Source organism: Manis pentadactyla, chromosome 4, assembly GCF_030020395.1.
Source record: "Manis pentadactyla isolate mManPen7 chromosome 4, mManPen7.hap1, whole genome shotgun sequence".
Lineage (NCBI taxonomy): Eukaryota > Metazoa > Chordata > Mammalia > Pholidota > Manidae > Manis > Manis pentadactyla.
In genome coordinates, this window is record NC_080022.1 from 96266555 (window position 1) to 96290911 (window position 24357).

Below are 24357 nucleotides of genomic sequence, written 5' to 3' on the forward strand. Positions count from 1 at the left end.
ACACAGTGGAATATTACTCAGCCATAAAAAAGAAATCCTGCCATTTGCAACAACATGGATGGATGTACAAGGTATTATGCTCAGTGAAATAAGCCAGGTAGAGAAAAATCAATACCATATGATTTCACTTATTTGTGAAATATGAAAACAAAGCAAAATGGAATGAACAAAATAGCAGTAGACTCACAGACCCTGAGAAGTGACTGATGGTTACCATGGGGAAGGGATTAGGGTGGGTGGGGAGTTGAGGGGAACAAAGGGGCACAGAAGTTCTCAATCATAATATAAGTTGGCCAGGGAGTGAGTAGTACACGTGGAGAATACAGCCAATGATTCTGTAACATCTTCCTATGTTGACAGAGAGTAAATGCACTAGTGGGGGTGAGGATTTAATAATTTGGGTAACTGTTGAACCACTGTGTTATATATTTGAAACCAACATAAGATTGTATATTAATGATACTTCAGTAAAAAAAAAAGGCATTCAATAAATATTCATTGAATGAAAAAATGAATGAATGCATTTATAGACACTACTTTCATCATAGGTTAGTTGCAAGACTTAAAGATAATATTTTTAAGTACCTGCCAAGCTAAGCTTTTAATAATTCTTGTCTTCTTGAGGGCTAAGAACTCTGCTTTATACTAATCTGCTTTATACTAATATACTTTGTACTAATATCCTGTTTGAGAGAAATAGTATTTATTGAGGATTACCTAAAGGATGTGCAATCCATCCATCCTGCCAGATTAATTCAGTCAGTGTTTATTATTAAGAACCTGCTATGTGTTTTAGACATTAGCAATACAGCAGTCAACAAAGCAGACCAAAAAAAAAAAGTCCTGGAGTTCACATTCTAGTATAGTGAGGCACACGCTAACCTCAATAAGTAAATGATATGGTGTGTTAGACAGCATAGGTGCTGTATGGAGAACAAGTAAGGGAGCGATGGAGTGGCAGGTAAAGTGGTTGCAATTTTACATAAGATGACCAAGGATAGCCTTTGTGAGCAAAAACTTGAAGTAAGGGAGCCATGTGGATATCTGAGTAGAAAACTTTGTAAGGAGAGGGAAAAAGTGAGGTGAGTGCTTACCTGGCACATTGGAGTAGTTGCAAGGAGGTCGGTGTGCCTAGCTTAGGTGAAGGGTCAGAGAGTACTACACAATAGGAGATATGGTGGCAGGTCACAGGGACATGCAGACCACTGTAAGAACCTCTGTTTTTATCCTGAGTGAGATGGAAAGACACTGGAGGATTTGAGCAGAGAAGTGACATGATCTGATTTATATCATACCTGCAGGGGGTAACTAGACTGTATATTTGGGGGCGGGGGCAATGTTGGAAGCAGGGGGCACATTTCGAAAGCTCTTGCAATAACTCAGACAAGAGGCAAAGGTTGCTTGGACAAAGACAGTAGAGGTGAAGAGATGATGAAAAGAAGTAAGATTTGGGATATATTTCAAGGTAGAGTCAATGGGTTAATGACAGATGGTAGTGTGGGTGGGAAGGGAAAGCAGAGAAAGGGAGAATGGGAAACCAAGCCGATCAGAAATAGGATTGCTCAGTGATATGGAAGGCCATCTTTTTTTGTTTGTTATTTTTCATTTATTTATTTATTTTTTGGAAGGCCATTTTGATGTATGAAACCATGAATTTAAAATGAAACCACTCAGCCTGGTTGAGTGATTTCTCTAACATCTTGCTGCTCCTGTGCAGGCAAAGAATAGACAGATGGTAGAATTTATCCAGAACAGGAGTTTTTCAAGGCAAGTTTGTGGGTGAGCAAGGGAGTTATATTGATGGATCATAGGATGCAGTTAGGTCAAGGTAGGAAGTGAAGCTCAGAGAGGGCTTATGAACAGTAAAATATTGGCAATGAAGGTACGTGGGCAAATAAGATGGGAGAAAAGAAGATTTAAAATTGAGATTTTAGATGTAGTATAATTTCTGGCAATGACAGGGTGGTGAGGTAGAAGGATATAGTTTTTGGAGATGAGGAGGTCAAGGCAACTGAGAGGCCAGAATCTTGAATCATCCAGAGTGAAAATAGCTCAGAAGGAGGAAGTGAACATGTGATTTGGGAAGCATGGTGCCCTCAGAGAGCAGGGAAGCTCCTTGCCCTTTCCCCATACCTTGCCTTATGCATCTCTTCCATTTGCGTTATATCTTTTGATAATAAACTGGTGATCTAATAAGTAAAATGTTTCTTTGAGTTCTGTGAGTTGCTCTAGCAAGTTAAGCAAACCCAAGGAAGGTGTCACTGGAACGTTCCATTGACAGTTGGTTGGTGAGAAGCACAGATGACTTAAGATTGGTGTCTGAAGTGGGGGAAGTGGGCACTCTTGTGGGATGGGGCCCTTAACCTGTGGCATCTGATGCTATCTCCAGGCAGATAGTGTCAGAATTGTGTTGAATTATAGGACACCCAGCTGGTGTCAGAGAACCCTACCGAACCCCCCTTTTAGGAATTGGGTGCTCAGAACCTTTTAGCAGGTTTTCTCCAACCTTTATATCCCTGAATCCCCATGGGCATCAGGAGTCTGGTCCTACCCTGATGATGCTTTGTTTCTACAGAGTCTGATCAGTAGGGTGAGTGAGCTTGACCCGGTTTTCTTGGTTCCTCAAAAGCACACCTTTCAGTGGGCACATGAAGAATTTGAGCACTTTAAGAACAGCATTGTAGCACTGAGGACTAACTCTTCATCCTTCATTCCCCAAAGTTACCATAAATAGATGGAAGGATTCAGGATTGCTAAAATTGTCATATTACAACAGTGTTTTAAATATTTGAATATTTTAAGGGAAAAACTAACCCAGGGCTAGCCAGAAGTTTTGTGTGATTGAAAGATGATTCAATTAGCTATCTGGCCTTGAAAAGAACCAAGCCTAAATCCTGATCTGGTGGGTCAAGGATGTGTTCAGAGAGGGAGTTACCTAGGAATGAAATTATCAAGGTGGAAGGGAATAGCTAAGTAAATGCACTGTGGTCAAAATAAGGAAAAGCCTAACCATTCTGAGCATCCCCCACAGGCTGCTGTAGATTCAGATTATAAGGGTGAGCAGAATCATTCTGTATTGATATAGGTGGGATGTTCTGGGGCAGAGAAAAGGGGAAACACCACTAACACAAGAAGCTTGTTGTGGTACTGGTTAGGGAGGGTGAGAGGTAGGAGGCAGATAACAAATCGGCAGCTACTCACTAGTGATAGCATCAAAAATATGTGCATGTGAACCCCCTGGCAGAATTTTTCCTGCTTAAGAACCACTCTAAGAATGCAGAAAGAACTGTCTCTGAGGGAACGGACTTGATAGAGAACACAGGTCCAAATCCCTTTTCTTAAACAAGCAGGTTCACTTATCTCCTTTTTCCTACTACAAAGGGCTGTCTGGGTCAGGAGTAAGAGATGGTCCCTCAAAGCTAGCCAGGCAGGTATTTTTCTCTAAAGGGACTTAAGCCACTTTCAGTCTCCTTGTGGAAAAGTATGAGTTTTCCCACAGATCATGAAATAAATACCTAATTGATCTCTAGGGAACTTCCTTTCTCCCAGTAGCTTCAAGCCCAATTGTAAGATCTTTTTAGATCTATGGGGTCATCATTAGATTCTAAGAATGTTAAATTGGCTACTTAAAAAATATGTGCAATGCAGAGTATTGAGAAACCAAATAAGGCAGCTGCCAGTATCTATTCTGTCAAATTTACTTATAATAGTATGGAATTTTTCCAATATTAAAACACAAACATGTCACTGAAAACTAAATTCCTCAAAGCCCTTTGCTTCTGCTTCATCTGAATTCTAGGTCCCACTTCAAGGAACATGTGTGACACAGCGTGTGCCAAGAGTGGACAGGTTCCCGTGTTGCTAGAAGATAACACCTATCTGGGGGCCCTTACACTAGACTACTGTATCTCTCACAGCCACCTTCGGGTAGCATGGAAGCGAGACAGCTATATGCTCCCAGAAGTCAGGCTAGGCCTTACCTACACAACTTAGTAAATATTTATTGACACACAAGATGATTTTCCATGTTTACATGTACCATTCTAATGACATCATTTGAACTTATGAGTCTTCAAGGTATTTTCATGCTATCCTCTTCTGCAGAAATGATGGTAAGGAAACCTTTCTGGAGGGCAACCAGACAAAATTTACATCAAGAACTTTGTCTTGCCAATGGGTTTCAGCCCCAGGCAACTACGGATTCAGTGTGACCAAAGAAATGACAGCAGAACGTTCTTGGAGTGAAAGGGTTATACCCAACTTTATTCCCACAGTGGCAGGTTGTGGATAAAATGAAAGTTCCTGTGGCCAGGATGCTCACCTGGCCCTGTTGGCTAGCTCACTACACAGGTTGGGCAATATGTCGTTATTGACTCTCTCTACATTAAGAGCCCTACCCAGTGCTCTGGGTGACACAGTGGCAGGGCTGCAAGGCTGCAGGAGAGCAGAGTAGAGGCTGGAGTGGTGGCAGTGCCGAGTACAGAGGCCCAGAGGCAGAGACTGGCTTGCTGAATGCAGCCTCGCTCTGAGTGAACGGGATTCTAGTGATTGACCTGCCACCATGGAAATAAAGCTGGGTATAAACCTTTTTACCCCAAGAATGTTCTGCTATTTCTTTGGTCACATTGAATCCATAGTGAACTTGTCCGGGACTGAAACTCACTGACAAGACACAGGTCAATCACTAAAATCCCATCCACTCAGAGCGAGTCTGCATGCAGCAAGCCGGTCTCTGCCTCTGCCTCTGGGCCTCTCAATCCACACAGCCAGCCTCTGGGCCTGTCTACCCGCAAAGCCGTCCTCTGGATCTCTATCCTCAGCACTACCACTCCAGCCTCTGCTCTGCTCCCCTGCAGCCTTGCAGCCATGCCACCGCCACCGTGTTGCCCTGAGCACTGGGTAGAGCTCTTTATATAGTCAATGATGATGCATTGCCCACACAAGTGTAGTGAGCTAGCCAACCAGGGCCAGGTGAGAATCCTGGCCACAGGAACCTTCATTTTATTCACAAACTTAAAACTATAATCCCACTTTCAGTAATTTACTCTAAGGAAATAAACAAAAAAATGCCATGATATATGCATACGGATGTTCATTGTAGTATGTAGAATTGTGAAAAAAGGGGGCACACGAAATGTTGAATATGGAAATGGTTTAATTACCCATATCATAGGGTATTATACAACTTTTAAAAATGACATTTTGAATACTTAAAAGGTGAAGAAATGCTTAAGAAATTAAGTAAAATGCAAAATATAAAACTATATACAGTATGACCCAAATTTTGAAAAAACATGTATTTAATACATTTATGTGCATAGAAAGACTAGAAAACTGATGTACATGGAGAAATGTAATTAATTTTTCTATCTTATATTTTTATGCAATTTTCAAGGTTTATTTTATAATCAGAGTAATTTTTTTTAAAGCTTTAGAAGCTAAGAAAACCAGTATCTGAAATAGCCATGTGGTAGGCAATGAGCTAGGCATTTTACCAATTATCTAATCTCCATAGCAATCAGCTGAGGTAGGTGTCTAAGTCCCCTTCACAGTTGAGGAACTGAGGCTCTGCTATTCAGGCATTTATCTCTATTTGCCAGGGAGCCTTGGATCCAAGCCCAGGATCACGCCCATGTTTCCTGTTGCCCCACATGGGGCAGCTCCTAGTGGGCCCATGGGAAGCTTATAGTGGAGATCATTGACAAAACAGAGATGTGTACACGTAGCCCACAAGCAAGGCCTTATTTTGCTTTTTAAACTCTTCATATCTCCCTCCCCAAGTAGAAAACTTTTTTTTCCTGGTCAAGAAACAGTCTTTATTGTGAAGGTGTGAAGCTCCTTTCTGAAAGTTTTTATCCACGTGCCCAGCTCCACATGCTAGTGCCCTCTCAGAGCCTATGGTATCTGCTGTCCTGTTTACTGGCTTGGCATGTCGTCAGGGTATGACAGGGCAGAACTGCACACTCCCAGTCTTCCACCAGCCAGCTCCCTGGTCTGTACCCTGGATCCTTAAACAGGCTATGTGCTCTGGCTCCCTACTCAACCCAAGGGGAGGCGGGAGCAGCAAATATCCCAGCTATGTGAACAATCAGGCTTATCTGGCAGCACTTTTGATCTTTCGTACCTTTATTTCAGCCAAACAGGGCCTCCAGGTGGCTGGGAGGCCCAGTGTACCCTAAGACTCAGGTTCAGTTAGGGCCCAGGTACTGCCTTAGTGAGGGGTGCCCAATCCCCCAGCTGGCTCTATTCCAGATAGGTCCCCAGTGACACTAACTACCTCTTATGGGAGGCAGAGGTGGAATTTTTCTGCATGTTCCAAGGTTCTTCATTGCTTCCTGTTCCCTCCCAGAGGCAGAGACAGGAAGTTACTTGGATGGGGTCACAGCAAGTCTGTGACATTCAGGATTGGAACGTGCTGCCTGGATCACCACTTTCTCCTCCAGCAGCACAGTTCCCAACTTAAAAAAGCAGCACAAACTAGGGACTTTTATCTAGGAAGAGGGAGAAGGGGACATGGGGAATGGCACATGACACACAAAAACAACAATGGGAATAACCTGATCCTTTCTGATTCAGATTCTCTTTCTGCACCCCAGAAGAGGACTGCATGTTCAAAAAAGTTGGAGAAATACTGCGTTATGCAAAGTTAAACAGATTAAGTCCTGCGGGACCTTTCAGCACCTTTAATGTGCTGTGTAACTAATGCATACTGTTAAGGGGTTATAATGAGAAGTTTCTTAAACAGTCAACTATAAAACTAAGGATGCCATAGGCACTAGGATGCCAATGAACATACTTTGAGGATTATTGCTCCAGAATGAGCCCATGAAGATCCTGTGAGCCTCAAAGAAAAGTAAGGTCCCAAACAAACTCTCCCTACCAGCCATCAGTCACTATCTTCAAACTGCAGTGCTGGATCAAACAAGGCTGTCATTCCGTACTCTCCTGTCTGCACTTCAGCAAGGGTTTATGGTACTTTTCCACTTGCTGGTCAAATCCCCTGGAAGAGAACCTTGCCTGGAAAAAGTTCACTGGAGTCAGAAGGTATTTTCGGGCTGGGCCCCTCAACTCAGGAGCAGGAAGAAGGGCAGCCTTGATGCTGTGAGACCGGGAGGAATCCTGACCCACCCAGGCACTCTGGTTCCTCAGGGCTGCTGAGTCATCCTGGCATCCCCAGGGTACCACGTGAGGCCCTAGACCAACTTCCTCCCCAGTTTCTGGAGAGAGAAATTCCTCATTTCCTGAAGACCTTAAGTGCACTGAAAAACCAAAGGGGGTAGTCTCCTGGGACTCAGAGAAAGGGACTGACCCATCCCATTCTTTGCTGCAGGGGTCTGGGGACAACTGTGTCTTGATCGGCAAAAGACACTGGGAGGGCTGCCTCTCAAGGTCCCCAGAAAGGTTCTCATTCTTGGCCTCCTTTGGGTCTCTGTCAGCTTGAGATTGATCAGCATTTTCCTCAAGGGATTCAAACACGACACCCTGTGTTCTCAGCCTCTTCGGCCTTCTTTCTAACAGCCAGAGAATGTCTGGTTTTCCAGAGGAGGAACTCACGTATTGCTGCACTGAGTCTGGAATCAGGGACACAGACTGCCTGGGGCTCAGGATATCCTGAAAGTAGTCCCAACAGGGCTGTCGCCTGACAATGGGCACCACCTGGCATGGCTTCAGTGCTGAGACAAAGGCATGAAGCTCAGAAAAGGAGGAATGGTCAGAATAAGGGATGACATGGATATCAGGGTGGGAGCGGTGAATTTTCCGGCTTGTGGGAAGGATAGCAATGGTAGGGCAGGTCTGGTTCCAGTGCACCATGGCAGAATGGCAGATCTCCATATGGTCCACAGCATGGATGCGGCCAGCCTTCTCCTCTACCGTGAACACATCTGCCAGGCCCAGCAGCTGCACCAACTCCAGGCGCCGAGGACTCAACACCACCCAGGTCTGAAACTCGAGGGCCAGCTGCTCCAGCAGCAACTCTTTTCCCAGACTATACAGTCCTGAACAATGTTAAAGGGATTGGAGAAAGTAAGAGAAGGAAGAGAATGAAGCTACTGAGGAATCCAAATAACCAAATATGTAACAACAATCACAAATTAATGGAGCAACCAGGGAGTTTTTAAGGTAGGAGGTGGGTGGCATTTGGTTATGGCAACAGATATGGGAGATGCTGTTTAACAGTTGTTCTCAGACCTTTTCTGAAGGTCTATTTCAAGTTCACAACCAGACTGTGAACTCCGTTAAAGAACTTGCATTTTGTTTTTTTTACACCCACCTTATTCTCATCATGGTTCAAAGGCTCACTCTTTGGGCACAGATGTAGCTGATTTTCTTTTCTCTCTCCCTAGCCTCTGAATCTCTACTTTTTTTTCTTAACCTCTTTTAGGTCCTTTACTACTAGACTGTAAGTCCTCATATTTTATTCCTTTTTCTACTCCTGCTGCCTATCATTGTACTTGGTACACAGTAGGGGCTTATTAAATAGTTACAAAACTCATCACGCCCTACTCTAGTACCCTCCTAGCCAGCTGTGCCTCTCTAGGAAAACTCTGCACTGAAAACCCCAAGAACACTTAGGACAAATATTTCTTCATGAGCAGTCAGGCAATCCTGAACGTAGGCGATATTCCTCAATCAATTTGGTAGTCACCCTGGAAGTTATGTAATTTTTTCAGTGCCTTGTTTAACCCAGCTTGAACACTCCTTTCAGAGTTGGGGCATATCCTTTTAAATATTCATTATGGTGAATAATCCTTTTCTTTTTGTGGATTTATTATAACTTGGGGAACAATCAAAAGCATCATTTGCAACTAAGTCTATTACATTTTTAAAAACAAACATTGATTTTCATAAACTATCACCAAAGGCAATTCTAAGAGTCTCCAGCATGTTTGGTACTATTGTGGAATCAGTAGAACAAGATACAGTTGGTTTTTCAATATACCTAATCTTAAGCACAACACTCACTTGAATACCTACATCATAATCAGTTTCATTCACTCATATAACAAATATTTATTGAATGCCTCATTAGGCATTAATCTAAGCATTTGGGATATATCCATATGTAAAATAAAGAGTCCTGCCATGGTGGAACTTACATTCTAGCAGGGGTAAAAGATAGTAAAAACTCAAAACAATAAATATGTAAATTACATAATACATTCACTGTAAGGTGATGTGTGCAGTATTGTCTCTCTCCTACTTAACACCCTTCAATAGCTTTGTCCTAAAAGCCATGGTTGTATTTAGGATCAAGTTACAAGCACTTCTGCCTTTCCAGCCTCTTCACCCACTGTGCGTCTGCCTGTTACATTGGCTGCTGCTTCTCTGTTCTACAAGCACACAAGACTTCTTCCCACATCCATAATGCTCTCAAGAAGTTTATGTTTCTGTGTATGTGTGTGTATATGTGTGTGTGTGGCAAGGGAAGGGGGAATCAACAATAATAAGCAATAGCATATTAAAACGTACTGAATATGTTGGAAAAAAGTACCGGCATCAGGGGATGGGAATGTGGGAGCAAGGGTAAGAGAAAGGTTGCAATTTTAAATAAGGTGATCAGAATAGGTTTCATGGAGAGGAGACCTACAGAAAGACTTGAAAGATGGGAGAAAACAAAGAACATAGATTCACTAACTATGGGTGAAAGAATAAGGAAAGGAAACCACTCACCTATCTTTATGTTATGTTGTGGGTACTTGTGAATGAGCTCGACAATCTGGCGGGCAGCTTCTTGTTGGGAAGGAAGTACCAGGGCTGGGTTGCAATTGGTGTTGTCTAGGTATAAGGTATGGATCTGTTTCCCCAGACTCAGGGCTGGCTCCTTTAGCATGGACGGTATATACCGAAAATCACCTGGAAGAGGAATACGTGGGGGTGCAGAGTCAGAAACAAAAGTGGAGGACAAGGCTCTCCCAGCTCCAACAACAGATGGACATTTGCTTACTGGCCTGTACAGGGAAAAACATCATGGAGTCTGGCACTGAACTAATATAGTATAGCTTCTCTGTGGCAATGTCTCCATCCTAATAAGGTTTTTACATTTTTTCATTATTTTTACAAGGTTTGGCCTCTGAGAGAGTGGGAAATCAGTTAAGAAATGCTCATATGGGATGAACTTAGGAGGCCTCTGGACTTCTATTATGACTTAAGGCTGCTCAAGAAGAGCAGCCTCTGCTGGAAAGGTGGGGGGAACCCCTCCAGAGGCCCACCTGTGTAGAGGATGGTTCCAAAGTATCCTTCAAAGAGAAACATCACAGAGCCAGGGCAGTGATTGGCATCGATGAGGGTTACAGTCATGGTCTCTCGCCCAAATTCATCTAGAGGTAGGACATGGCTCTCACCAACCTCTAGAGCTCGGATCCACTGCTTAGATACCTGAGGAAAGCAGTTGGTTATCTTAGTGAACACAGACCACATCCCCTGAATCAGCAAGTATCCCTTTCCCAAATCAGGGGAAGCTGACAAATCTTTGGCCACTCAGCAGCAGAAGCTGTAATGGGGATTCCCAAACAATCTCCCCTTCCTTCTTCCACTCTCCACCCTAACCTTTGTGCAAGTTTAAATTAAGAGTCCAGAAAACAGTCTAGTTTTTCTATGAAGGCAATCTCAAACATTCTCTATCATAATAATCCCTTAAGGGCACCTGTTTAAAAAATTCCAACCAGATGTCCAGGATCTGCACCAGCTTTCCCTAAATTAGACGAGGGAGGGGGAAGGCACTGGGGAATCTATGTATTACCCAGCACATTAGGTGTAGTCTCTTGATGAGGCAAGTTTGGGAAACATTGGCCTAGTTTATGTGAAAAGAAAGGAACCATTTCACTGGCTGAACTAAAACCAACTTCTCACTGAAACATTCCAAGTCGGCCAGTTGGAAGCCACACTCCTATTCTGGGCTACAGATGAATTCCTGGATACAAACAACTCCTGTATTTGTAAAAATGAGTCTTCCTGGCCCTTACTCTATGGCTCCAAGGCTGTGACAGATCGGAAGCCCCACCCAGATATCGGTACCAGCTCTCCGCGGCCTACTCCAGCCACCCATACCTGTAGCCGACGACGCAAGAGGTAAGCAGTGATTGGGGAGCAGTAGAGGGGCCGCGCCCAGGTGCTAGACAGACCCACGGTGTGGTCCGAGTGCATGTGGGACAAGAAGAAGAGTCGTGCGGAGCCTGCCCTGCGCAGGCTCCAGAAGTCCACAGCGATGGGTGTATGGGGGATCAGGGCCCCGTTCATGGTGGTGGGGTTGGAGAGTTACCAGTGGGGTCTTCATGAGAACAGCTCCTGCGTAAGGCTCCTGCAACGGCACCCTAAAAAAAAGTCATGCTGGGCAAGAACTGGGCCGGAGACCCAAGGGGAAAGCCAGCCCAGTAAAGGAATAAGTTACTACAGTGGGCAGAAAGAAGTGACCGTGGCAGCCCCCAGGCGCCACTCTAAACCGCGCGCGGGAGCCGGCGCCGCGACACTCCACTCAAAGCGCGCGCTACTGGGCGGAGACAGGCCGAAGTAGCCGACTGCCGATTGGCCGTCGCAACTCCTCCAGAGGTTGGGGGAAGGGCACCCCGAGGTCGCGGTCCAGCCTACGCTCGGCGCTCGCAGGGTGAAGGTGAGTGGCAGCTGCTCTGCCGGGTCTCTAATGGAGGCGGGACTTCCGCAGAAAGCATGATTGGGTCTATCCCAGACCGCTACCGCGTGGAGGCGCCAGAAAGGCTGGAACCGGAGAGGGAAGGGTCTGCGGACTGTGGGTTCCGGGCTGGAAATGGGGCTGAGGGCCTAGAGGTAGCGGGAGAGATCTATAGGCGGAGCGACAGACCTGAAGGTCTCGGGAAAGAAGCGAAGAACCCAGGGTGGGGCTCACCGGGGAGCGGAGAGGGTTGAAGTTGGAGTGTGTTAGGGCCAGGGTGCCGGCCGTGGGGGGCCAAGGTTGGGGCGAGATCACCCGTAAGTCTCTTCACCGACTGACATTTCTTTTACCTAGGCAGCCACATCGGGTCTAGAAGGAGTACACGAATTACCTAGAGATTCGGTGGGAACTGCACCTGACTGTTGGAGGAGATGCCGTACCTTGGCTCCGAGGACGCGGTGAAGGAGCTGAAGAAGGCTTTGTGTAACCCTCACATTCAAGGTGATAGGTTGCGCTACCGGAATGCCATCCAGCGAGTGATTAGGTATAACCTAATAAGTCCCTGCGCTGCAGTCCCCATCAGGGCTCTGAACCAGACCACCCTGAAAGGGTCAATCGACTTACGTACGTGTCAGTTGCATGATTTGGTCTCCCTCCTCTGGAGTGCCATCTTATTCTCCCTAGCGGGACTTAACTTGTTTCTTCGCTGCGCAGTTTCATCCCTATCTTGAGCTTACACTGTTGACTCTAGCTCTATAATACATTTTGTACAGACCTTTTTTTTCTTCAAACCCATATATACCTGCTTGGCATTTCCACCCGGATATGTCTTCAAAGACATGCAAAACAGCAGCTGCATCCTTTCCTCTTTCCCAAACCTGTTCTTCCACTTATATTTGTGTTGGTGAGTGTCACCACCCAGTTGACCAGGCATGGGAGTCAATCTTGATGACGCCTGATCTTCACTTCTCAAGTCAGATGGTGTGGGCTCCTACTTCTAAATGCCCATCATCCCCCCTTTTCTTTTGGCACCTCTGCTGTTGTGCTTTTATTACCAAAGCAATTGTAGTAGCTTACTAGTCAGTCACCTTGCCTCTTCATTTCAGTTAGAATGATTTTTTCAACATAGGAATTTGAACATATAACTCTTGCTCTGCAGCATGGATCACAAATTTTAGTGTGTACAGAAATCTTTTGGGGTGCTTTTTAAAAAATGTAAATTCTCATATAATCCAGTATTTCTGATTCCAGTAGGGTGGGATGGAACCCAGAAATCTGCATTTTAAACAAGCATCTCATCTGATTCCTGTGGCAGACCACAGTTTGAGAAGCAGTGATCTACAGAATAAAGTCCAAACTTATCATAGAACACAAGGAACACCTGGCTAACTCAACTACCTGCAGACTCTCAAGAGAATGTACCAATCTTGTTCATGTCAACATGCCTCATAGTATATATATCATTAACTATTTACTATACCTGCCTGGTGACCTCCTGCTCATTCAGCTAAAGTATTACTTCTCTGTGGAAACTTTATGATTTCTTAGCAGTGGTCCTCTGGATCCCCTCTGGACTTTGTCTATTAGTTCTGTTACAATACTTATTTATCTACTGTACTGTAATTAGTGGTGCTCTTGAGTGGCTTTTCAGTAGATTTTGAGTACCTAGAGATCTGGGACCATGGCTTCTTCAATATTATATCCTCAGAACATATCCCTGAAATGTAAAACCTGAATTTCGCTGGACGGTACTAGGAATTCAATAAATGTTTGAATAAATAGAAGAATATTCATTGCAGCCCATAGTGTGAAACATTGTGTAATATAATAGACAAGGAAGACCTGGTTGCTTCCCGCTAAGAGATCACAATCCATTTGGATAACCAAGACATGTATATGTAAAGCGCCTTCCATTGTAGATTGGGGATTGTGTATTTCACTTCTTCCTGCTATATGTGTTGGTTTCAGGCACATGACTCAGGGCTTGGATGTGTCTGGTGTTTTCATGGAAATGGTGAAGGCCAGTGCCACTGTAGATATTGTTCAGAAGAAGTTGGTATATCTGTACATGTGCACATATGCCCCCCTGAAACCAGATCTGGCACTCCTGGCTATCAATACACTGTGCAAAGACTGTTCGGACCCTAACCCGATGGTGCGAGGGCTGGCACTACGCAGCATGTGTAGCCTCAGGTGAGCACCCTCTTCCCTGCCTATTTCTCAGTGCCTGGTAAATTGAGGAGGACAAGGGGCCAATTTTTAATGACAACAATTTAATTGAGTTCTTTAATACTGGGGAAAATACTGTTGTAACCTGAACACAGGTTTTTAACCATTGCTCTGGCCTAAGAGACTACAGTGTATGACTTCATTAAAGGGAGTTTTCCATCCTCACTCTCTGTGAAATAGTTCTTGGTTTTGGATAAAGATTTCTAAACAATTATGTGTATATATATATTTTTTGCTGTCTGTGCAGCATTATTCCAAGTGAAAAGGCAAGCATGGCTCTAAGTTTGGCAGCTGCTTTCTCCAGTTCTTTATGATCTGATAGATACCCATTCAGACTTCTACTAAACCCTCTGTTAAGTGTATCACGGCTGAATTATCTCAAGCCTAGAATTTCAGGATCTGGCTGACTCCAGAATGTGTTGCTTAGGATGCCTGGTGTGCAGGAATATATCCAACAGCCTATTGTCAATGGTCTGCGGGATAAGGCTTCGTATGTCAGGAGGGTAGCAGTCCTTGGTTGTGCCAAGATGCATAATCTTCATGGAGACTCTGAAGTCGGTAAGTTTTAGTATAATCCATCATGGTATTTATTTTTGCCTCCATTATATGTATGCCTTTGTAAATGATTATGTAGCTTTTGTAGAAAATAATAATGTGGCCCCACTTATGTACATGTCTCTCTAAGTAGGATGCAGGGCTTGGTGTGTTCTGGTATTAGAGAAGTGCTTTCTTTGGGGCCCAGGTGAGCTCCTTTACATGAGCTATTTAGAACAGTCTGGAGATGACAACTTTTTTGCCTTGCACTTTATTATTGCCTTTGTTATTTTTGTAGCAGAGAAGTTCAGCTTTGTCTCCTTGGAGCTATTCCTCTGGCTCTATCCCTGTGACTCTGAAGCTTTTCTTCTTTATCTGAGATCTTTGTTCTCTTTTATAGATGGTGCCCTCGTAAATGAATTATACAGTTTGCTGCGTGACCAGGATCCAATTGTGGTTGTGAACTGCCTGCGGTCTCTAGAGGAAATTCTGAAAGAGGAAGGAGGTGTTGTCATCAATAAGCCCATCGCCCACCATCTCTTAAATCGGTCTGGATGCCTCGGGACTCTTTTTCTTATAAATCTGCATCCTAGTGGGATCTTGTTGATGTGTTGAATTAAGGAGAGGTCTTGAAGAACTTCTGTAGAGTAGTAGAGAAAGTTAATCTTAAATTTAACTTTAAATACTACTTTTAAAAAGTAGTAAAGACACTAACTTCCTCATATTTCATTGAGATATCTTTTATTTGTCTTAGTTTTTTTGGTGTTATAGAGAGATAGCAGAAACATTCCGTGGAGATAGTCTCTGTCCTATTCTACAGTCATCCTGTCCCCCAAACTAAGCCATTAATGTTGTCTTAAAATGTATGGAATCTGCATCTGAGGTATAGTGATCATGTCTTTGGCCTTAGATTAATATGCATTTGTAGTGTAAGCTCATCTTGGAATTCAAAGCCTATTTTGTGTAAACTTTCAATAGCATGTAAAAAGAATAATTCAATTATGGCACAGCCTATTTTTCAAGAATTCTTCCCTTGTTATAATGAACAGATGATTGGTGACCTGGCAGTAGCATGAAGATGGTCCTAATTTCATTGCCCAAATCATAATATGGTTTTCTTTTTTGGATAGAATGTCAAAGCTAGACCAGTGGGGTCAGGCGGAAGTATTGAACTTTCTGCTACGCTACCAACCCCGCAGTGAGGAGGAGCTGTTTGACATTCTTAATCTGTTGGACACCTATCTCAAGAGCAGTAGCCCTGGTGTGGTGATGGGAGCCACCAAGCTCTTTCTGATCTTGGCAAAAAAATTCCCCCATGTCCAAACTGATGTGCTCATGCAAGTCAAGGGAACTTTGCTGGCTGCCTGTTCTTCAGAGAGCCGTGAGCTCTGTTTTGCTGCCCTCTGTCATGTGCGCCAGATCTTGCACAGTTTGCCAGGTCACTTTAGCAGCCACTATAAAAAGTTTTTTTGCTCCTACTCGGAGCCCCACTATATCAAGCTACAGAAGGTGGAGGTGCTGTGTGAGCTGGTGAATGATGAGAACGTGCAGCAGGTGCTAGAGGAGCTTCAAGGATACTGTACAGATGTGTCTGCCGACTTTGCACAGGCTGCCATCTTTGCCATAGGTAGGTGTCTGCTGCATTTCCTTTTTAAGAGCTTACACCAACCAGCTAGGAAGCTGTGAAACCATAGGAAGCAAAAGGGAATAAATCTTGCTTCAGAGACAAAGTACCATGCTCCAAAGAATTGTGTCAGATTTTATCAACCTTGCTGTTGTCATATTTTACAGGATAGAGAATACAAGTAACCCAAACTACAATACTTAAAATGTATGTTGCCTTTTGTTGTCTACTATCCAAAATGCTTTCTTATATATCATCTTACAACAGTCTTGAGAGGTAGTCAGGAAAAGTGGACAAGTGTTATCAACCTCATTTTAAGGATGAAGAAACTCAGACACAAAAAGTTACTAAATTGCCAAAAGATCATATAGTTCCTGAACTGGGACTGGAACCCAGCTTTCCTGACTCAGAGTCCTAGGTCAATTCACCAGTTGTTCATTGAGTTTCTGCTCTGGACTATGTATTGTTCTGAGCACAGTCCAACACAGAATAAATCCTAAATTGTTCATACTTTTTCATACTACTCTGTCTGGAGCTTAAAAGGCAGGAGTGACTCACAAATGAAAGCAGCTGAGGGGAACTAAGTTTTGGAGGCCTTCAAGTAGAAGAAGAGAAGAACCCTCATATGTAGAATAAAATATGGTTATTTTTAGGAGCAGACAAGAGGAAACAAAGGAGAGTGGAAGTCCTGCAGTCAGGAGCCTGCTGTCAAGTGTTCCAGCAGGAATATTCACAGGATAGTCACTGAGTGCTACAACCAATGGTGTCTCATATATCTGGCTGCCACTTAAATACCTTTCTTGCTGAAAGTTTTTAACCTTGTTCAATGGGAAATTCATTTTTACCAAAGTTTCCTTTATAGCAAACTTAGATTCTTATTTCATCAAGAAAGGGGTGATTTTTTTTTTTTTTGGTCCTATTAGTCTTTGGCTGATGGGGAAATTTTTTAGATGAGATGTTAGTGTTTGACTTAATACTTTAGTCTGTTTTCCCTTCCTCTGTAGGTGGCATTGCAAGGACCTACACAGACCAATGTGTGCAGATTCTAACAGAGTTGCTGGGCCTTCGACAAGAGCACATTACCACAGGTAATGGCTACCTATCTAAGTTTTTTTTTCTTTTCATCAATTGCCTGGTCTATAATAGTTTCTCAACAACTATTTGTTGTTGAATAACATAGACGTTTACACTTTTCTTTGCATCATCACTTGTTGCCATCAGAGAAGCATAGGGTCTGTAGATCTAACAGGGTAGAAAGAGTTTAGGTTGCCATGAGTCCACAAGTCTGTTCTACAGCTAATGAAGGGTACTAGGATGAGCTTGCTTTGTATTTCCAACTTTCTCACTTTGCTTTATGGAAGCATACTATGTAAGCAGTGGCTTCCAGGGCTGGGACTACGGTGAGACGAGCAAGCTGCCAAGAATGCAAAAATTTGAAGAGACACTCATTCTTTTTTTATTGAAGGGTAGTTGACAACAGTATTACATTACATTAGTTTCAGGTGTACAACACAGTGATTCAACATTTATATACATGATAATTCTAGGTACCAGCTATCACCATACCAAGTTGTTACAATATCTTGACTATATTCCTTATGCTATACAATACATCCCGGTTACTTATTTATTTTACAATTGGAAGTGTGTTTATATATATATATATATATATTTTTTTTTTTGTGAGGGCATCTCTCATATTTATTGATCAAATAGTTGTTAACAACAATAAATTTCTGTATAGGGGGGTCAATACTCAATGCACAATCATTAATCCACCCCAAGCCTAATTTTCGTCAGTCTCCAATCTTCTGATGCATAACGAACAAATTCTTACATGGAGTACAAATTCTTACATAGTGAATAAGTTACATGGTGAACAGTGCAAGGGCAGTCATCACAGAAGCTTTCGGTTTTGTTCATGCATTATGAACTATACACAGTCAGTTCAAATATGAATATTCATTTGATTTTTAAACTTGATTTATATGTGGATACCACATTTCTCTATTATTATTATTTTTAATAAAATGCTGAAGTGGTAGGTAGATACGAGATAAAGGTAGAAAACAGAGTTTAGTGTTGTAAGAGAGCAAATGTAGATGATCAGGTGTGTGCCTGTAGACTATGTGTTAATCCGAGCTAGACGAGGGCAATAAACATCCATGTATGCAGAAGATTTCTCTCAGAACGTGAGGGGGGAGGTTCTAAGCCTCACCTCTGCTGCTCCCCATTTTCTCACCAGATGGCCCCCTGCGATTGTGCCTGTCTTAGGTTGTTCCTCCCTTGAGGAATCTTACCCGAAGAGACACTCATTCTTTAGTGTTCATGCTAATGCTAACTCTGCGTGTCTTCTTAAATTTTATACCCTTGGCACTTTGTAGTTCCAGCTCTGGTGGCTCCATTTATCCTGTCTTCAGGGTATCATTCAACACCATTACTACCCCACATTTTGCAAACAGCTTTACATTTTACCAAGTGCTTTCACATACATTAGCTCATGTATCCTCGAGGCAATCTGGTAAGAGCAATATTCATTTAAGAAATGATTGCCCGTGTCAGACATTTCTCAGGTAATCATTGACTATACCACCAGCAGTCTAGTCTGTATATCTGACTTTTCTTAAGATTCCTTCCTCCGTGGAGCCTCTAATCCTGTGCTTTTGTGTTCTGAGCTGTGTTGTAGTGGTGGTGCAAACTTTCCGAGACCTGGTGTGGTTGTGCCCTCAGTGTACGGAAGCTGTGTGTCAGGCCCTGCCCGGCTGTGAAGAGAACATCCAAGATAGCGAGGTAGACTACTTCTCTTTTATATCTGGGCAGAGGGAGAATACTCAGGATGCTGCTTTGGGAAATGAATTCTAATCTGTCTTTCTATCCACTGTCTGAAGTGGAAATTATTAGAATTGATTGCCACCTCAGGTTCTTTTTTGGGTGTAGATGAGATATAAATTATAAATCATTAGGATTTATCTCGTTTTTATTATAGATACTTTGATACCATTGTCCTCTTGGACTGTTTTGAGTCAGAAACTCAGTCCCTAGAATTTTCAGCTGCAGTGAATATCAGAATCATTTGTGGAATTTTTACAAATATTTGGCTTCACTACAGGTTTACTGACTGAAGCAGTCAGGAGGGCTGACCTAAACACATATTTTTAAGACGCTTCAGAGATGACTCTGATGTGCTATGTTAATCACTACTTAGAGAAATCTTTCAGTAGCTTCCACTGAAACATTAATCCCCAATGGGGACAGAGGCCTCAGAGGTGAGGAAGCCTTATTGCCTAAACAACATTAGCTATGAGATCTCCTTTGTATAGTAGAATTTCACATTGTGGGGGGTTGGTACATTGCAGGTTGCAGTAAACACAAGAGTATAATTCAGTATGACATTAGGGGAAAAGCAAAACCTGCAGCTGTCTGCTGTCCCCTGTGTTTGGGCAGCCAGGTGTCAAGCTCCTGTTCTTACCCCTTCATCCCCTAGGGGAAGCAGGCACTTATTTGGCTACTTGGAGTCCATGGGGAAAACATCGCCAATGCTCCATATGTATTGGAAGACTTTGTAGAGAACGTGAAGTCGGAGACATTTCCAGCTGTTAAGATGGAGCTGCTCACTGCGCTGCTGCGCCTTTTCCTCTCACGACCTGCTGAGTGCCAGGACACGCTAGGGCGTTTGTTACATTACTGCATAGGTAGGTCCTTCAAAAGGAAGTCGTACTTGCACGTCCAGTAGTAAAAAGCCTCACAGCCTTCTTTGTTTGGTAAGACATGTCTGGGACCCAAGAAGAAAATGTTAATGTTTCCTCCCTCCTTTTTTTTCCTCCTATTTTAGCTGGCATAGGGGTAGAAAAAGAGTGTTTTGTTTTGTTTTTAATTAACTCATCTGTTGTCCTACCTCAGAGGAAGAAAAGGATATGGCAGTACGGGACCGAGGTCTCTTCTATTATCGCCTCCTCTTGGCTGGCATTGATGAAGTTAAGCGGATCCTGTGTAGCCCAAAGTCTGACCCTTCTCTTGGACTTTTGGAGGACCAGACAGAAAGACCTGTGAATAGCTGGGCCTCAGCCTTCAACACACTGGTGCCTGTATATGGCAAAGCCCGCTGGGCAGCCATATCTAAATGCCAGGGGGCAGAGCGTCATAATCCAGAGCTTCCTAACACTGCATCCTTTGCCACATCAGGTAAAGATAGTTCTTACTTCTGTGTTGTCATGAAAAATCTTTATCTTTTGCAATGACTGGTAGAAGGTAGAGTACGCTAGCTAAATTTCAGACTGTTGCCTGAATTCCAAGTCTTTGTAATCAAGAAAGTAGTTCATCATTGGTTATTTAAGCCATTTATCCAAAGGTAAATGTCACATTGTGTACTTTTGGAATCTAGGTAAAAAATGTTCCTGTAGATTAAGAACGTCTCTTACTCCTGCTTTCTGTCTCTTAGGACCCCTGATTCCTGCAGAGAATAAGGAGAGGGTAAAAGAACTCCCTGATTCTGGAGCCCTCATGCTAGTCCCCAATCTCCAGCTTACTGCTGAGTATTTTGAGAAAACCTGGCTTAGCCTCAAAGTTGCTCATCAGCAAGTGTTCCCTTGGCAGGGAGCAGTCCATCCTGACACCCTCCAGATGGCCCTGCAGGTAGTGAACATCCAGACCATTGCAATGAGCAGGGCTGGGGCTCAGCCATGGAAAGCCTACCTCAGTGCTCAGGATGATACTGGCTGTATATTCTTCACAGAACTGCTGTTGGACCCCAAGAACTTGGAAATTCATATCTCTGTGAAACAAAACGAGGTGAGGACTGAGACACTGAACAGTTTCATTTCTGTATTAAAAACTGTGATTGGAACAATTGGAGCCGTAAAATCATAACAGGTTCTTGCTGCCTGTCTTGAGTGAGATGAATAGCTATCAGAGTTCCTTTTTTTTTCTCTTATTTGAACTGCTTGTAAGTCCAGATGCTATGAAATGCAAAGGAGAATGGGAAATCTAGGAATCAGGATTCTAACATTTTTGTCTAAACCATTGATTTACTCCTTTCATAATTATTGGTGAATGACCCTGTTTTTCTGGGTGATGTTGTAAAGGTTAATGTTGCTGGAAAGGGGATGGGAAGGGGAGGATAGGATTTGGATTCTCTTCTAATCAATTTTAGGGATTGTTTTACTAATTAAATTCCTGAAGTATGTGGAAACTGATGGAGTTGTCATTTGTTGGAGTTATCTTTCCTTCCTTGGATAATTGCAGTGAATTCCTTACTGTTCTCATATTTCTAATCATGCTTTTATGTCCCAGTCCAAAGTCTTTAGTGTGGTACCTCCTCAGTGTCATGTCTCACCACTTCCCAAACACCTTCTGATCTGGCAAAAACAAACCACTTTGAGTTCCCCGAGTGCACTAAGCTCTCTCCTCTCTGTGCTCTGGCACCTGCTTTTATATCTTGCCTAGAACATTTCCTTACCCTCATACCTTATTTATTGAAGTAACACCTAGTCTGTCTCAATGTTCAGCTCAGTCATGGACTTCTTCTGGAAGTTTTCTGTGACCCTCGCTGCCGTCATTAAGGGTCTTACTCGGGCTGTCAGAGCAGTCAGTGCATATCTGGCAGCACTATTTTGATTGTTTCCTTGTCACTCTTCTTTACTTTTAATTTTATTCAGACCTCACCAGATTTATACCTTAGTTGAGACAACTTATGGCAAGAACAGATGAAATAAAATGGTAAGAAAGTATAAATAACCAGAGACTCCGCAACTGGGAAAATGCAAATACCAGTTAAGACCAACAGGGTTAGGGATGGAGGAGGACACAAATGTTTAGGCTGAAAGGTCCTATTGTTTGATAGAGTTGAGCCTGAGATTTAGCTCTGTCAGTGATTTGGCAGTCAGAGTGAAGAGAAATAATGATATAGTTGTCTTGGGAGAGAAAGAAACATTCCCATTCTAATTTCTGAAAAATTTACATGTAGTTTCATATAGGTGACACTGAGTATGATAGGTATAAGATTCCCATGGGTTTCCCAAGATACGGTATTCTTTAATGAAAGCAGAGAGCATGACTTTTACATGGAGCTCAGTGGGAGCATTTCTTTAAGGATGTAACATAACGTAGTCCAGATATCCAACTTTACATAAATCAACTGCATATCCTTCAAATAATTCATCCATCACCTCTCCCAACTAGGCACTTAATAGGAGCAGATAACATGCCATATTGAATTGATCTGGCAAAGGCCTAGGTTTTGTGAGTTGTTTGTCCCCCAGTGGACAATTTCTAAGGACAGTGATTGTCTTTCCTTCTATCTCCGCAGTGCCTGCCACGTAGTGCTTACTCAATATGTATTTATTGAATGGATGGCTGTGAGTAATTAGATTCTGATGTTGTTTGGGGATTGTTGTTTGAACTGTGATTTGTTATACTGCATTAACTAACTATACAAAAAAACATAGATGGGTAAGATGAATGATGTCTAAAGATCTAATGTAAAATATCCTCACTAGAGTTGACAACATTGTATTGTATAATTGAAATCTGCTAAAAGAATGGAACTTAAATAAAATTTATTGGAGATCGATTCAAGATGGTGGCATGAGAGTTGAGACAGAGAACTCCTCCCAAAACCACATATAGTATGAAAATATAGTTAATACAACTAACCCTAAAACAGCAACAGGAAAGAAGGTTGCAACAGACCACATGCACCTGAAGAACAGCAGACCTCACAAAACAGGGTAATACCAAAGCCTTGATCTGGTGAGACCCAAACCCTTTGCTCACCCCAGCTCACCGGCGGGAGGAAAAGAAATGGAGCAGGGAGGGGGTGGAAGGCAAGAACTGCTGAACACCCAGCCCTGGAGATCTGCTTTGGAACACAAACCTACATTTTGTGGTGCTCTGGAGGTTGGTGGGGTTGAGGAGCTGGGACAGGTAGAGTGCTTGAGAGACTGAGATTCCGGCCATTTGTGGAGGACCAGGATCCACATCTGGCCGCTTTGTGACAAAGGAAAGGCAGGCAGTCTGAGGGCTTCCTAGCAGCAGCAAGAGGGCTGCTGAAGGGGCGGGGTTTGCACGGAGCTTGCTGCATGGGAGAAGGGATAGGTGGACAAGGTTGTCTGGGCACAGTCTGCCCAGCAGGTTGGGAACTTTGAGGAGCTACAGTGCTCCACCCCCCTGGCTGGCTACTCAGTTCCAAGGCCCCCCACTGCTGTGCCTTCCTCCAGGCCACCAGGACTGGCTTGCAAACAGGCAGTCACTGTGCTGGCATCAGGACAGCCAGAGGGAGGCTCCGCCTATAACAGCTAGAGACACAAAGCACAGAGGACAACACCTGTGGGCTTGGCCCACTGGCACTGACCACTGGAGACAGGCACTGCAGCTGGGAATCAGGAAACAGCTCTTTCCTTCCCCCAGGCACCAGTGACAATCCCCTGCGACCCCCAACCTCACTCCAGGGGCTCAGCAGCTCCAGAGACTAGAGCTTCTGGGCACTAGAGAGCACCACATAGAAATATGAAATGTCAAAGGAACCTGGTTCAGACCAAAATCTCACTAACCCCAGAAAAAGGACCAAATGAAACAACTCACCAATCTTTCTGAAAGACAGTTCAAAATAAAAAATCATAAACATGCTCATGGAGGTACAGAAAAATATTCAAGACCTCAGGAATGAATTTAAGATGGAGATTCAATAATGAAGAAATTCCATATCTGAAATGAAACATACAATGGAGGGATTTAAAAGCAGATTAGATGTAGGAGAAGAGACGGTAATGGAATAGAAATCAGAGAAGAGGAATACAAAGAAGCTGAGGCACAGAGAGAAAAAAGGGTCTTTAAGAATGAAAGAATATTGAGAGAACTGTGACCAATCCAAATGGAACAATACTTGCATTATAGGGGTACCAGAGGAAGAAGAAGAGAGAAAAAGGGAAAGAAAGTGTCATTGAGGAGGTAATTGCTGAAAACTTCCCTAATCTGGGGAAGTAAATAGTCTCTCAGTCCATGGAGGTGCACAGATCTCCCAACATAAGGGACCCAAGGAAGACAACACCAAGACATATAGTAATTAAAATGGCAAAGATCAATAATAAAGACAGACTTTTAAAAGCAGCTAGAGAGAGGAAAAAGATCACATACAAAGGAAAACCTATAAGGCTATCATCAGATTTCTCAACAGAAACCTTACAGGTCAGAAGGCAGTGGTGTGAAATATTTAATGCAATGAAGCAGAAGGGTCTTGAACCAAGAATACTCTACCCAGCAAGGTTATCATTTAAATTTGAAGGAGGGATTAAACACTTTTCAGATAAGGAAAAGCTGAGAGAATTTACCTCCCACAAACCACCTCTCC

At 43.2% G+C, this 24357-nt stretch overlaps 2 protein-coding genes across 11 annotated transcripts; one reads left to right on the forward strand and one right to left on the reverse strand.

Annotated features, from left to right (window-relative positions):
- Window positions 1-6108: 6108 nt before the first annotated feature.
- On the reverse strand, window positions 6109-12435 carry DCLRE1B (DNA cross-link repair 1B). 4 transcript variants are annotated; one of them, XM_057500522.1, is made up of 5 exons: window positions 12255-12423; window positions 11050-11299; window positions 10212-10377; window positions 9673-9855; window positions 6109-7997 (listed from the first exon to the last, which is right to left on the reverse strand). In XM_057500522.1, exons 2-5 carry the CDS (start codon window positions 11236-11238, stop codon window positions 6931-6933), a joined length of 1605 nt encoding a protein of 534 aa, XP_057356505.1. In that variant the 5' UTR covers window positions 11239-11299; window positions 12255-12423; the 3' UTR covers window positions 6109-6930. The 4 variants fall into 4 exon arrangements, with proteins under 4 accessions (XP_057356505.1, XP_057356504.1, XP_057356506.1 ...); XM_057500521.1 differs by having other exon boundaries at window positions 11050-11312; XM_057500523.1 differs by lacking the exon at window positions 11050-11299 and having other exon boundaries at window positions 12251-12435.
- Window positions 11537-22579, forward strand: AP4B1 (adaptor related protein complex 4 subunit beta 1). Of its 7 annotated transcripts, none has more exons than XM_036923391.2 (11): window positions 11537-11608; window positions 11981-12170; window positions 13595-13819; window positions 14283-14413; window positions 14790-14937; window positions 15520-16016; window positions 17018-17101; window positions 18700-18803; window positions 19498-19705; window positions 19914-20195; window positions 20452-22579. In XM_036923391.2, the coding sequence occupies exons 2-11, from the start codon at window positions 12058-12060 to the stop codon at window positions 20877-20879; spliced, it is 2220 nt and encodes a 739-aa protein (XP_036779286.1). In that variant the 5' UTR covers window positions 11537-11608; window positions 11981-12057; the 3' UTR covers window positions 20880-22579. The 7 variants fall into 7 exon arrangements, with proteins under 7 accessions (XP_036779286.1, XP_036779285.1, XP_036779284.1 ...); XM_036923390.2 differs by lacking the exon at window positions 11537-11608 and adding an exon at window positions 11672-11781; XM_036923389.2 differs by lacking the exon at window positions 11537-11608 and adding an exon at window positions 11703-11821.
- Window positions 22580-24357: the final 1778 nt, after the last annotated feature.